This window comes from Ipomoea triloba, chromosome 9 (assembly GCF_003576645.1).
Source record: "Ipomoea triloba cultivar NCNSP0323 chromosome 9, ASM357664v1".
NCBI classification, from domain to species: domain Eukaryota; kingdom Viridiplantae; phylum Streptophyta; class Magnoliopsida; order Solanales; family Convolvulaceae; genus Ipomoea; species Ipomoea triloba.
The window spans coordinates 7,812,724-7,827,383 of NC_044924.1; the positions used below are offsets into that span (position 1 = coordinate 7,812,724).

General features: G+C 34.7%; 1 protein-coding gene, 1 long non-coding RNA gene and 1 pseudogene across 9 annotated transcripts; 2 read left to right on the forward strand and 1 right to left on the reverse strand.

Moving 5' to 3' along the window:
* Nucleotides 1-1,747: 1,747 nt before the first annotated feature.
* LOC116030935 lies at nt 1,748-8,094 on the forward strand (annotated as a pseudogene).
* A 1,397-nt stretch (nt 8,095-9,491) lies between these two features.
* On the forward strand, nt 9,492-14,221 carry LOC116028685. 8 transcript variants are annotated; one of them, XR_004100186.1, is made up of 8 exons: nt 9,492-9,611; nt 10,077-10,224; nt 10,521-10,626; nt 11,336-12,259; nt 12,717-12,837; nt 13,027-13,120; nt 13,220-13,279; nt 13,369-14,077. It is a non-coding gene; the product is annotated as an uncharacterized LOC116028685 (long non-coding RNA). The 8 variants fall into 8 exon arrangements; XR_004100187.1 differs by having other exon boundaries at nt 9,507-9,642; XR_004100188.1 differs by lacking the exon at nt 9,492-9,611 and having other exon boundaries at nt 10,083-10,224; nt 13,369-13,817; nt 13,956-14,221.
* LOC116028683 (sulfoquinovosidase-like) lies at nt 9,802-13,813 on the reverse strand. Its single transcript, XM_031270473.1, has 8 exons — nt 12,804-13,813; nt 12,508-12,640; nt 12,090-12,305; nt 11,739-11,894; nt 11,353-11,605; nt 10,541-10,941; nt 10,292-10,408; nt 9,802-10,197 (listed from the first exon to the last, which is right to left on the reverse strand). Exons 1-8 carry the CDS (start codon nt 13,784-13,786, stop codon nt 9,862-9,864), a joined length of 2,595 nt encoding a protein of 864 aa, XP_031126333.1. The 5' UTR covers nt 13,787-13,813; the 3' UTR covers nt 9,802-9,861.
* Nucleotides 14,222-14,660: the final 439 nt, after the last annotated feature.

A 14,660-nucleotide genomic window follows, 5' to 3' on the forward strand; every position in this document is an offset into this window, starting at 1 on the left:
GTGGCCTAATTGCACTTTCAGGTTACGTTCATTGACCAATTTGAACCTTATTCCAAAAAAGAAGAAAGAAGTAATATAGTCCAAATACTAAGGTCATGTTTGGTAACATAGTTAGTTTATCAGTCAATTTTAGTTTGCTTGACCACTATTAGCTGTTTGACTTGATTAAACAGTTAATATAAGTGTTTGGTTAATAAGTTTTTTGTAATAGCTTATTGTTTCAAAATGCTAAAATTTAAAAAGCTGCTTAAAACAATTTTTTCGATAAGTTTTTGATAAAATAAATTATACTTTAAAGATCATTTTGCATGTAATCAGGCAAACAACTATTAGCTAATTGTTAATTTACTAAACATTTTTCTTCAACCAACTAATGATATTAACTAGTCAAACTCGTTAACCCAATCCGTTAACAGCTTTTTTTGACAAACATCCTTTAAACTGTTTAGTAGCTTACTAGCTTACCTTTGATTTGAAGATGGTTAGATTTTCACTTATACTATTTTCAAAAGGTGGGCTAATTTGACTTAAATATAAAATGATCGAATTAGAAAACTGTAAACAAAATTTTTCCATGTCTTTCATGTTCACATAAACCAAAACTGCTGACGACTACCTCTAACGACTCTAACTATGTGGTAAATGCAGAGCAACCAGTTCCTCTCAACCTTAGTTGTCATTGTTAATTAACAACTCTAGTTACAAATTTTTATAATATCTTAAGATAGTTGCATTGAGTTTTAACTAATTCAAAATTAAATAACAGATAGATAAGTTTTATTTAAAAAAATTTCTTAACTACTACTCTGTATTATTTACAAAAAAATCATTACACACAATGCCAATTATACCTTGGACTAGGTCCATCTTGTATTGTATCAGAGCCATGCAAAAGATCATGAGTTCGAATCTCTGCGTCACCCAAAAAGAGACTTCCACGTGTTGTTTGGTTGGAATCCACCGCACACGTTGAGGGGGCGTGTGAGCATAAATATAATATGTGTAATCCAACTATTAGCTTAGGCTTTTAGTTGAGATGGAACACATGCTTTAATTGATTATAATTCAAAATTAAATGACATTTATATTATGTACCTACAGTTAATATATTATGTATCTTTAGTTAATAGATTATGTATTTATAAATAAATTGAAGTTAAGATACATAATATGTTAATTGCATGTATGCAATATGTTAATTGTAGTAATTGTAATATGTACATAAATTAATAAAAATATGAACATAATGCATTAATTATAATATATACATAATTTATGTACATAATCTAAATATCGTTTTAGACTTAGATCTATAATATAGTATGGGTCCGAACGCATGATATAACAATTGACACCCAATCCTGATGACCTCGTCATTAGTAATCCTTAAAAGAAAAAGAGAATAATTGGCCATTGAGCAGGGAAGTTGCACTATATGTTCATAATTATTTTCTCAACCTCTACTGAAACTCAAACCTATAATCGAATCATTTCATTTCACTAGACCACAAGATCACGCACTATAATTTCATTGTTCATAAAGAAACGCATAAGATTTTCGTAACGATGCACCGCGAGACATGGAATCCTACCCTTGCAGATATAAGTAGGGCAGTCCATTAATTAAATAGAATAAAATTATGACCCCCTATGCCCCTATGTCCGTCTCCCAAGAGTGTGTCTCCTTTAAACCCCGCCTAAACCTCCTGTTTAATTTAAATCTTCCATTTCAGACAAAATTAAATTCCTTTCTCTCTCTCTCTCACACCGAAGCCATTTCTCTCTCTCTCTCCCTCTATATCTCTATATTCTGTATATATATAAAAAATATATTTATATATTGGTGACTTGTGAGTACGATTACTAGAATAATGATGAATTCTATTTTCCGGAATATTTGGGTTGGAGTTTTGTGAAGGAAGATCTGCCCTTACTCTCTCTGACTCTTGTCTTCTCTACCTCTCATTCTCTTTGTCTCTCTCTTTATTTGGTGCCTCAATTATGGCCAGCACTCATTCTAGTAGTAATGGTGAAGCCTCACTGGACCCCAGGCTCACGCCACCGCCGTCCTTCAAGGGCCGGAGGAGGCTGCCGTCCGCCATTCCCCGTGCCGGCTCCGAGGCCGATGACTTCTTTAACCTCTTGCACGGCTCCGATCCCGTCCGTGTTGAGCTCACTCGCCTTGAGAATGAACTCCGAGGTTAACATTTCTCCCCCGCTCTCTCTCTCTCAGCTCACTCTTTTTGTTTTCTTTGAATTTTTTAAAATAAATAAATAAGATTTCTTCTGATGAATCGCCTCTGACAGTCTGATTGTCGATTGAAGGAATGTTCTGTTTTATCCTTTTTTAAAAATTTAATTATTTATTTTTGACTCTTTTGATTTCAGATTTTTTAAGAAATACAATTTTAAAAAAGCTGAACTTAGTTGCCTCAGAATTCCTTATCTCTGTGATTGAAAAAAAAAACATTTATAACTTATGATATCTTTAATGGAGACTTTGTTTTTTTTTTTCGCGGATGTTTGAATTTTTATTTGTTGTTGAAGGATTTGTCTTTACTCAAAGATTTGTTTAGTTGCTCAAAAATTTTGATTTAAAATTTGAAATCTGTTCCGAACTGTAAATACGTCACCTACTCCTTATTTTTGGAAGAAGAAACAGATATGAGAAACTATATCACGTGGATAGTTTTGGATTTATTTAATTTATTAATCTAAAAGCAACATGGACAAGGACGAAATATTAACTTTGGATCTTTTTGTCACACTGAGGAAGAAGCTAAAAAGAGAATTCTTGAATGCATGTGATACTGAAGCCAAATTTGATGGTCCTGCAGTTTTCAGATCTTCTTGGTGTTTTTTTATTTTGTATTTTGTATTTTTTTTATGTAACTTTCATTTCTTTTTCTATTTTGGGTCCCCTACTCTCTAATTGAACATGCCACAGAGAGGGTGTTTGATCAATCAATGGAATTTCGTTTTCCAGAATGGGGGAAGATAGAGAGAATTCAAATTAAAATATAACAGAATTATGTGACTTTGAAATATATCCTCTTATCTACATTTCTGGTTTGCATTTAATTAGGATTTTCCACAGGACATTAATACAAATTAAATTGTTTTTATGTATACTTCCCACATAATAGACATTTTTTTTTTTGTGTTACTCCGTATTTTTTTGCTTCACAATGTCAGAGCATGCCAATCCAAGCCCTTGTCATTTTCATGGAAAATTTGAAATTAGTGGCTGCATTTCTCTCATTCAACCTGATGTAGAAGTTTCAAACTCCAGTACCCAATCAAGGATATACTGAACCAATGCTTTTGCTTTACATGTTTAATAAGCAATAACTATTTTTATTTCAATGCTTTCTTTGGTCCTTTTTTGCTTTTGTGCATTTCTGGCCTTGTATGTGATACCAACTTTTTCAGGTAAAATAAACTGAAAGCATGACCACTGTTCAATGTGACAGCATCGCTTGGCCTAAAATTTCATCTGTTGTTAGTGTGTCTGTATCCAGATGTCGAATATGTTTATATTTTGATTATTTTCATACTGTGTCATGGACTTTGATGATTAATGGATAAAAACCATTAAACTAAAGATGAAATGCATACACAAAAGTTGGTTGAATAAAAGGAAAATTATCAGGCTTTCTTACTCAAAATCGAACATGTAAAATCGTGTGAGAATAAAATTTTCATGTCAAGTTGACTCATCCCCTTTGCTTTTGATATTGTTTGGATATGATCAAATGAGAACATAGTCTTCTATAAAAAGTGAGGACTGATCTTAGTCATCCATAGGTTGAAGGTTTTAGTAAAAAATAAAGGGGGTTCATTTTATATTCAGTTAATCTGATTTTTAAAATGGTGAAACTTAAAAGCAAAAAATCATTTGCTGAACAGATTTAGGCAAACTAGATGAGTGTAATTTATCCGAACTTCATATAGATGCTTCAATTATCTCCACTATTCAATTGCAAAAAGACCATGGCTTATAGCCTATTTTATTCAACAATTATATTCCTTTTAAAAATTTGGTGTCCCTCTTTGGGCACTTTTAATGAATCCATGCTCACAGAAAATGAGGATATATATGATCTTAATTTTGGTTTTGGTATTACAACCATGTAATACTGGTTCTTACTGGATTATCGTATGACAAACCTTCCAGAGAAAGAAAGGGAATTGGGAGAAGCACAAGCCGAAATTAAGTCTGTGAAGTACTCTGAGCGCCTAAAGGAGAAGGCTGTTGAGGAGGTAAAGCATTTGAACAGGCATTGTTTATTTTTTTTATCGTAACCATCAAGGATACAATAAAAGATGGATGTACTTTAGCAAAAACAGAAATCTTGACATTTGAAAGAATCAGTTTTTTTTTTGAATACTATTTAGACTTTGTTACAATGTAGTGTCTGTTCATAGCTACTTTCTCAATCAAATGAAGCACAAAGAGCCAATATCGCCTCCACTGAGGCTCAAACCCACCCCCTCCTATGTGGGGGTGCAACCGGGTGCCACTAGACCACAAGGTCTTTGGCAACAGTCTAATGTTGTAAATACCTGGTGTCTGACACTCTGACATCCTGTTCATGTGGAAGCCACCTCTTGGTGTTTTCTATGAATGTTCTTCCTGTTAAGACACATAATAGAGCACATCGTTGGAATAATAGCCTATTGTTGTAGCTATTCATATGAATATAAGATATTCTGTCCCATAAATTAATATAGTATATTGTTTCAATTTGGTTGCTGACAGTTATTTTATGGTTCTTTATTTGATAAGACAATGATTTATGATACTTTGGTTTTTTATATTGTTAGGTAATTTTTTAAAAGGTTGACCTTTAATCTATGACTAGCTCCAATATCAATACTCCTTTTTTAGGGGAAAAAAGACTACAATTGAATTGGGGAAATTAAGATAGAATTATATTAGAATATAAATCCAGCTCTCAATTCACTGAAACTGGAAACCTGGAAGTCTAGTACACAAGAAGGTTTATTTTAAATAGGCTTACTCTACTAGCTAAGCAGGGAAGCAAAGGAAATAGATCAAATCAATTTAGTCACATACAAGCTTCTATCTGCAGTTCTTCTTTGACTGGATATTGCATCCATATGTTTCTTTGTTAATACTTTTTATTTAAATTTTGTTCCTGTGTTCAAATTTTTATCTTGCTTGCTAATCTGTTTCAAATTGGAAATATTGCCTTTCAATTTCCCCTATTGGTGATCTCTCAGCTGACCAATGAGCTAAGTAAAGTGGATGAGAAGCTAAAAAAGACAGAAGCTCTTTTAGAAAGCAAGGTACATTCACAGCTTTTCTTACTGCTTGCTTTAGTCATAGAGCTGTGTTATACTCCGTACACATTTCTGTTTCCAATTTCATTTATATCTTGATACTTGAGTAGAGTTGATTACTGTTCAACTCATAGATTTTGAAATGCAATGAGGTTGAAGAAATATTTTGATGATTTCAGAATCTTGAAACTAAAAAATTAAATGATGAGAAAAAAGCTGCTCTGGCTGCTCAATTTGCTGCAGAAGCCACTCTTCGGAGGGTACATGCTGCTCAAAAAGATGACGATTTGCCTCCTATTGAGGCAATCATTGCACCACTGGAGGCAGAACTAAAGCTTACAAGAATGGAGGTATCAACTTATCACTTTGCTTCCACACCTTGAATCCAGATTATGTGTTAGGCATACTTAAGCATTTGTTTTCCAGTGTATTAAGTTCAGTGATACTGAGTATTACCTTTTGAGTACATATGCATGGTCCTATCACTTTTTAGGTGGCAAAGCTTCAAGATGACAATAGAGCACTGGATCGCCTTACTAAATCTAAAGAAGCTGCTCTGCTGGAGGCAGAACGCACTGTTCAAATGGCTTTAGCTAAGGCTGCCTTGGTTGATGACCTGCAAAACAAAAACCAAGAGCTGATGAAACAGATTGAGATATGCCAGGTTTGACTGTGTGAAAACCCTTAAATTTCCAAGGAGAGCATGTTTCCCGTATTAGATTCATTAAGAGCATCATCAGATTAACATATATAGAACTCTTTTATCAGGAGGAGAATAAAATTTTAGACAAAATGAACAGACAGAAGGTTGCAGAAGTTGAAAAGCTAACTCAAACTGTCCGTGAACTTGAAGAAGCTGTATTGGCAGGGGGTGCTGCTGCTAATGCTGTAAGGGATTATCAGCGAAAAATGCAAGAAATGAATGTAAATTTCCCTATCTTATAGAAATTTTCTTTTAGCAACTCATTAATAATTATTTTTGTGACATTTTACTACAAATTATGGAGTATTAATGTTGCACAGGAGGAGAAAAGACTTCTAGATCGCGAACTAGCTCGTGCAAAAATATCTGCAAATCGTGTGGCTGTTGTTGTTGCAAATGAGTGGAAAGATTCAAACGAAAAAGTAATGCCTGTAAAACAGTGGCTTGAAGAAAGAAGATTTTATCAGGCATGTGATGGCTTAGCTTCATCTGCTCAATTTTACTGAAAATACTGTGCATGCTTATGTTTACTCTACAATAATTTTGACTCAAATTTTTTTAGGTTTTCTTGGCTAATATTATTACATGGGAATTTGCAAACAAGGAAATGATATGAGAGATTTTTTTTACCTAGGATATAATATGAAATATTAATTCAGTTTGCAAGTTGCAACTGAAATAAATTTTTTTTACTGAGGCCTTGTTTCTGTGCAGGGTGAAATGCAGCAGCTACGAGATAAGCTAGCAGTGGCTGAGCGCACTGCAAAGGCAGAAGCACAGCTCAAAGTGAGAATGCTTTTAGAACATTTATGCTATTTTCTTCTCTTCTGTTTGTGTCTATATTTGATTCCCTCTTGATGCTGTTGCCAGGAGAAATATCAATTACGGTTTAAAGTCTTGGAAGAAAGACTTAAATCGAATTCTAATGTTAATTCCCGCACTGCATCAGAAATAAGAAGTGTAAGCAATGGCCGCACACGTCGTCAGTCATTTGGAGGAATAGAAAGCATGTCCAAACCATCACAAAATGGACTGTTGTCAAGAAAAGCAACTCAATCCAGAGCATCCCGATTGAAGAAAGCAAATAACTTGTCAACATGGTTTGATGGAGACAGCAAATCAGAAGGTAAAGATCAATCAAATGGGAATATAGATGAGAAAGATTTTGGATCTGGAAAGGCAATCAGAGATCCCCATAGTAATGGAATACTCACTTTGCATGAGAATGGGAATGGGAAAACTACTGATAGAACGAAATTGGAAAATGAAGATTATGTTTCTGGTGCATTGTATGATATGCTGCAGAAAGAGGTTATTTCTTTGCGGAAAGTCTGCCAGGAGAAAGATCAGATGGTCAAGGACAAGGACGATGCAATCGAGGTTTACTTGTGTTCCCTATTCTTTTCTATTAACCTCTCTTTCCCTCTTTGATGAAACCAGTTTTCTTATTGGGTGCATAATGCTCAGATGTTAGCAAAAAAAGTGGAAACATTAAATAAAGCTATGGAGATAGAAGCCAAGAAAATGAGAAGAGAAGTAGCTGCAATGGAAAAGGAAATAGCTGCAATGCGTATTGGGAAGGAGCAAGATCCAAAGATGCGGCGATCAAGTTCTGTCCGGGTAGCTGCAAATGGCTCCCACGCCACGACACGCACTCATTGAGGTGAAACTTTGCATGTATTTAATACAAACTTTTCCCATGTCGTGGTGTATAAAGCCTCTTTGTTTGCCTAATAAACACTTATGTGAAGCATTCTTGATTATGCAGAAACCCTCGAGATTGCGAGTTTTGCAGGGAAAATTGTCACTCTCGCCGAAATGTGTCCTTGCTCAGCTACTAGAATCCGGTTGATATTGTGTTGACAATCTGCTTAAACTGTAAAGAGCCTTAGGTTCCTCCAGACATTCCCATTCTGTATATCTTTGTAATAACATTGTTGATGACAGTATTCAAGAAATGATTTTCAAGTGTGCTGTCAAAGAGAAAAGAGGATGGTGAATGTGTTGGTCTCGGTACAACAAATTCTGCAAAATGTATAAACCTTACCTTAATGCGTGTGTATATATGATTTGTTTTGTGTGCTCCTGCAGTTTTTATATATTAAATATATGTTCAATATGTAGTATATGTTTTTCTGAAAACTTTTCATATGGTATTGGTTCTCATACTAAATTGAAAGATATGTTCTATCTTAATTAAAAATTTAAATTAATGGTTAAGCTGTACATTTATTTTATATTTTTTTGAGTAGATACATTATTTATTGAGTTAATATCACAAATGGTCATCTGACTATTGGGTTAGTACTCCTTTTAGTCCTCGACTTTCAATTTGACCACAAATGGTCCTCTTACTTTCATTTTTGACCACAAATAGTCATATGTTAAAATTTATGTTAAATATGTGTTAAATCTAGGGGTAATATTGTCAAATTGATTAATATTATTATGATTACTTCTTTTTTAGAATTATATAACATAATTAATTTCAAACATTAATAAACATTAAGTTAATAAATATAAAAACAAAATGGACGTGAAAAATTAAATAAATAAACAAATTAAATAAAAATCCATGATTAATGTTCGCAATTTGTACTTGATTAATTATATTAGTTCAACGGTGGCGACCTTCAGTTATGTCCCAAACAAAATGTTTGATTGATTAATGAAGAGTGAAAACTATTAATCGGCCATGTATGACCAACCATGAAATTGATGGAAGAAAGGTTTTTGAAAAATATTTCTTCCATTTTAATCTATTGGTTAAATTATAAAAGATAGCTATAATATTAAATATTTATTTTGTACGCATAATTACGAGAATAAGGTGCGTTGTCTTTTTATTTAGGAGTATTTATATTTGTTAATTGTTTCAATTATGCTTGGTGAAAAATTCTAAACATTTTTATTTTATGACTATTATATATATCAATTTGAAGATAATACCCTTAAATTTAAAATCTATTTAACAGAAATTTTAGTAAAGGACTATTTGTGATCAAAAATGAAAGTTAGAGGACCATTTGTGGTCGAATTGAAAGTCGAGGACTAAAAGGAGTACTATCCCAATAGTCAGAGGACCATTTGTGGTATTAATTCTTATTTATTTTATACTCCTTATATTATATGCTCAACAAGCCAAATAAATTGTGTTTATATAACACCTCTGTGATTTTTTTTTTTGAGGAAATATCACAGGATTGAATTGGATATAAAATGAGGCTTTTAACTGCTTTAAATAGAAAAAGTATAAATATATACTATATACAATATTACATTTCAAAAAACAATATGGAAACACATGGCACGGAAGAAGAATATCCCATGGAAGTATCCGAATCAGTCACAGCTTTTTTTTTTCAAATAATCATTCTACACCGCTTAAACTAGCAGAAAAATTCATCACTTTTCTCTCTCTCTCTCCCTCCCTCTCAATAATCCTTTTTTTTCTTCTTCTTTTTTTTTTTTTTTTTTTTTTTTTTTTTTTCATTTAAATCAGTTTCCGATCATTTGCGTAGCCGTGATAATCGATTGCGTTCGTATATCAGCTGCCGATTGATCAGATGAATACGTTACACTTGTTTGCGCTTTGAGGATGGTAATGGATGATCTCTATATATGATATACAAGTAATCATGCTTTTCAACTTGTTTTTAAATTTTTCTAGAAGAGGAGATGAAATTGAAGTTGTGTTTGATACTGGTGATCAGATATTCGGATTGTTAACTGAAAGTATAATTTGGTTCAATCTGTAAAGGTTTATGATTATGGTTATGAACGCGGAGTTGTTTATGAATTATTGACTTGAGTAAGTTAAAATGTTTTGTACAATCAATTAGACTGTTGCTTTACAGGATACCATAGTTTTTGAGGTTTTCTAAAAAGGTTTCTCCAACAGCGGAGCCATCTTTAACAAAAATTGCAGGGTAGCCGATAGGTGCTTCCACCATAGCTTCGTAACCTTGTTTTGAGTACAGTTCACCTGTCCAAATATGTTTCCATGAACTGCATTCTCCTATTGGGAAATAAGCTTTAACAGTTTCCCTGCCTTTGTCTAGCACAGGTACCACAAGGATCTCACTTCCGATAAGAAATTGCTCATAGGTCAAGCTATGCACACGATCATCATCTTGATAGTGAAGGAATAGGTGCCGGCAAACAGGGAGGCCTTTTTGGGAAGCTTCCTGTGAAAATTCATTGAGGTTCAGAATGTTAGTTGCACTCTTCTGTTTAGTTTCAAATTAAACAACTGAATTGTCTTGAGGATTTGATTATCACCTTAACTAGTTGAATCCTGTAAAACTTCCAAGCTTTATACACCTTTGCAAAACGTGCAAAATGTGATAAAGTTCTATTGTTGGAGTAGAACTGGGTGTTGGAAGACGGCTTGTTCCCCTGAATAGATATATCAAGATTCAGGACATGGAAACACTCATAGCTAGGTTAAATAGTGTATTCAAATAGTTGAATATATTATATATCACTGTATTTTTTTTAAACATATCAGGTGGCTAATATGAAACTTACTTCATGTGTTCGGAAGATGGTGGTGAAGGCATTTAATTCCATCCATCGGAGGAGCAGCTCTTCGCTTCTTGTGTACTTAAAAAACGGTATGTTTACTGAACAGTAGCCTCCAATATCACTATGGTTTAGAGCATACCCAGACATTCCACTGCTAAGCAAACCAACCACAGAACTCTTTATCCCATCATTGGTTTGCCAGCTGACCATTTGGTCTCCCTCCCAGAATAGCATAGCCCATCTAGGACTATTTCGATAACCAGACCTCATGAAAAACACCAAACCTTCTTCTTGGTCTTCCATTTCATTATATATGTTTGTGCTTCTCCATTCATCCACAAAATCACGGTTGATTTTAGCCCATAGTTCTGGATATCTATTATGGGCAGCAATTGGATCTTCACCTAGAAAATACAGAACTTTAGAGGTCAATTGATGCACTGAAGTTATATTGACTGAAATATTTATATTGTAGTAGATGGGAGTACAACAGTTGCAGTGAAAAACTTCCTAGTTAAGATGCTATATTTTCTGGTTTGGGTGATGGAAATTGGACTTTGGAAATGTTTGTATTCAAGAGAGGAGTTCCTTTTGGTGGTAGACCAGAACGGAATTGTGTCATACAATGGAATAGAGGATATATAATTTGTTAGCAGAATCATCAGAAGAACTTTGAAGCTGAATGTTAGGCTTGAATACTAGCTTTTAGTATTTCTCAGTCAAAAACATATGCAATGTTTTACTTTCCTGCTTTTTTACATTCTGAATAACCACTCTGAGACATGATTTCAATTTCAGTATGATTAGTGGCAGACCTGAATAGAGGCAAGCATCCACTGGCAGGCCTTCACCAAAATCAGCCATCCATCCTCTGACTCCATCATCCACCATTTCTTTCAACACCTGCTTGAACCAACCTGCAGTATGCGGATGTGTCAAGTCCAACATTCCCACATCAAAAGCTGTGTTGGGCACCATGTACGGTTGACCATATTTGTCTTTCACTAAGATGCCCAAGTTCTTTGCCTCCTCAAAGAGGTGTCTCCTAGTGTTTGGCTTTGTATCCATCTGCATTAGTGAACAGGTTCCTAAACATTGTCAGGCATTTACTATCAGCAATTAATCATATCATATGTGGAGAAGGTTGTGTCAGGTATCAATAATTGCTATGGAGTTTATCAGTAGCAGTGAAGATAAATACCGGGGCAAGGCAAGGATTGCAATAAGTCATCACTTCGATATACTGAGCATTAAGATCTTTAATTAATTGCTGCCACCCATAATATCTTGTGGTATCTGTTTCCCAGTTCCACCAAAGCTGTGAACCAATCATTGTCTCCCTCTGCCCTACCCAATCCTACAAAAGTAGTACTTGTTGAGCCATTGTGTGCAATATGGTCTTCAATATTGTTTCAGGTTTCATCACCATAATATCAAAAACAAAATCTAATTCAAATTGTTGGTCTAGTTGGAGAAGTGTGAATTTAATCTGCCTTAAAGCATAATCCCACTTCTAATATGAATCTTTCATTAGTTCAGGTGGATTTTGTACCTGCAACCAGAACGCTGACACTGGGACTCCATGCCTTTGCATTTCATTCCAGATGCTGCGTACAGTATCTGTGCCCCCCTGCATTCCCACCACAGCACCAGAAATTATCCACTCTGGAAGTTCTGGAGGCCTTCCTATACTTTCTGTTAAGTGCTCAATGAGCTCACAAGGTGAGTCCCCATGCAGTATCTGTCCTTCTAATGAATCTCCATTTACCTGCAAGTTTGGTCGAATTATAAAGAGAGTGACCCAGTATGTGATTGGCATGCATTATGAATTTGTGAATTACTGATAAAACATAGTTTGCTTATGAGATATCCAGATAACAATAATGCACATGAGAGTTTTATGGTATTCACCAAACACAAGGAACAAAAAGAATTGTGAAAAACCAACCATGTACTTCTTATAGCCATACCTGTATCTGAACTCTATCATGTCTTGTTAGATCAAAGACTGAATAGTTGTACCCCTCCAAGTAAAGGGATCTCATTTTGGATGTCATGTAGAATGGCGAAGGAGCATAAGTTGTACTCCAATCTCCTCCTGCCCTATATTGGAAATGAAAAATTTTACGTGTTAGACTGTTAGTATACTGTTATACCAACTTCATGTTTTTTGTCCAAGATGCTATGATAAGGAAGGGATGCATTACAGGGGTGGTCTGTATTGGTATTGAAATGGCTGCAGTGTGTAAATTACTCAACATTATACCTGTAGCTCACCAAATTGGCTGCAAAGGTAATAGGTTGGTCTCCTCTCCCAATTCCTTGTTCTTGAACAAAAATGGGTACTCGTTTTCCTTTGAAGTCCAGTTGAGAAAATTGCTCCCCGAAACCGTAAAATCTCTCATTTTTTTCACTTGAATAAGTGAGAAAGATCCTGTTGAAGTATTGAGACCCGGCTGTTCTCATTGTCACTTTTTCCTCTTCTGTAGATGAAACTGTGACAATCCCTTTTTTCCTTGAAAGAAGTCTGGACCATCTGACACGGCATCGATTAATCATACCAAACTTCTGGGAAAAACTTCTGTAAGTTCTTGATGAAAATCTTTGGTTTACTGCCACCTTAGGCTTTCCGAGCCTCACTTGAAAGCTAACTTGATTACTATTTTTCTGGTAAAAAAGCAGCCAGTAGCTAGCAGAGGTTGAAGCTTCTTTTTCCGAAAGACGTGTGTTCTCATTTCCATGGTAACTTTGAATCTTCTTCTTCCTTTTCCTGACACTGAAAACCTTTCCTCTGATCAGCAAAAGAGGAAACTGACCATTTCTTTTGTCAGAAAGTGATGGAAAGTCATGATCTTTGGCTTCCGAAGGCAAATCTGATTCATTTATGACTCTGATATCATCAATGGTTTGATGATTGCATATCAAATGAACATCCTTATCCTTGATCACAAATGACCCTCTGCTTTCTACCACCTCTGTTTCAACCGCTGCAGCAGAGATGAAAACCTCACCAGGAATGGTGGACCATGCATGTCTGGCAGGCTGAGACTTGTGAGATATGGAAAGAAATCCGCCGTTCTTCGCCGACCAGTTGAATTGAAAATCATGGCCAATACTATAGATCTGGTGTGAAGGGAGTGCTTGGAGATTGAGAGAGAGAGCTCCTTGAATAAAAGGGATGGATTTTGGAGGGGAAGGGAAAGGATTGTTAAGGTGTTTGTGATGCTTCTTGGTGATTTTGAAGGCCATGATGCAATGCAAGCTGAATCTACTCTCTATGGTACTATTTATAAACCTGCATCTCTTTTCATTTCTTGGGGGAGGGTGGGGTATTTTTGTAATTTGATCAACCTAATATTAGATCAAAAGTCAAAACAATCTTAAAATCTAACGCTGCTTAATTTTCTTTTAATTGTAGTAATTGTTTCAGGAATCAGGACATTAATTAGGGGCGTTAAGTAGTCTAATTCTAGAACTTTGTAGGTGAGTTGAGTTGGCGACCCCACCAAATTCCATTTTCAATATTTGCGGATTCCGGTAGCTTTCCCATTGTGTGCATGAAGAAATTTTGGGTAAACGCTAGTTGCTATCAGGGAAATTTCAAATGGAAATAAATTAAAAGAAGAAAATTTATAATTTGCTTTTTAAAAAATTGTAAATGGAAATTTAGAGTAATACGCCAAAGAAGGAAAAACAAATATATAGTTGGATAGACGTAGGCAGGCAGGTTTCACGTAGACGCAATTTGAGCAAAGATTCATTTATATATACATTATTAAATTGCATGTAGACGTTATATGGTGACCATGTTATTTATGTCCTCATGTTTACCTAAATCCAGTCAATATTCACAATTTCACATACGACTTCCCAACCTTGGTTTCATACACTTTTTGAGTTCTACTACATTTACTCTATTTTTCTACTTATTCACTTTTACTCCTTGAGGTGACAATGAATGATTAGTTATCTACTTATCTTCATCCTATGGATTCCAAGAAAAATATCAACATCAGTATTTTGTAAGATGAAGTAAAAATTGGGAGTAGAATTTGAGAGTACAAATAATATTTTTCTCATTCATTTTCCTATCTTTCCTTTTTTTTTTTTTTTTTTTTTTTTT

What these genes read in the sequence shown, in the direction of transcription:
- LOC116028683 (XM_031270473.1), bottom strand. Translation starts at nt 13,786, where the DNA reads ATGGCCTTCAAAATCACCAAGAAGCATCACAAACACCTTAACAATCCT. An exon ending in ATGATAGAGTTCAGATACAG is followed by an intron (nt 12,306 to 12,507) that starts GTATGGCTATAA and finishes CCAAACTTGCAG; the next exon opens with GTAAATGGAGATTCATTAGA. An exon ending in GGATGCTTGCCTCTATTCAG is followed by an intron (nt 10,942 to 11,352) that starts GTCTGCCACTAA and finishes TGTATTTTCTAG; the next exon opens with GTGAAGATCCAATTGCTGCC.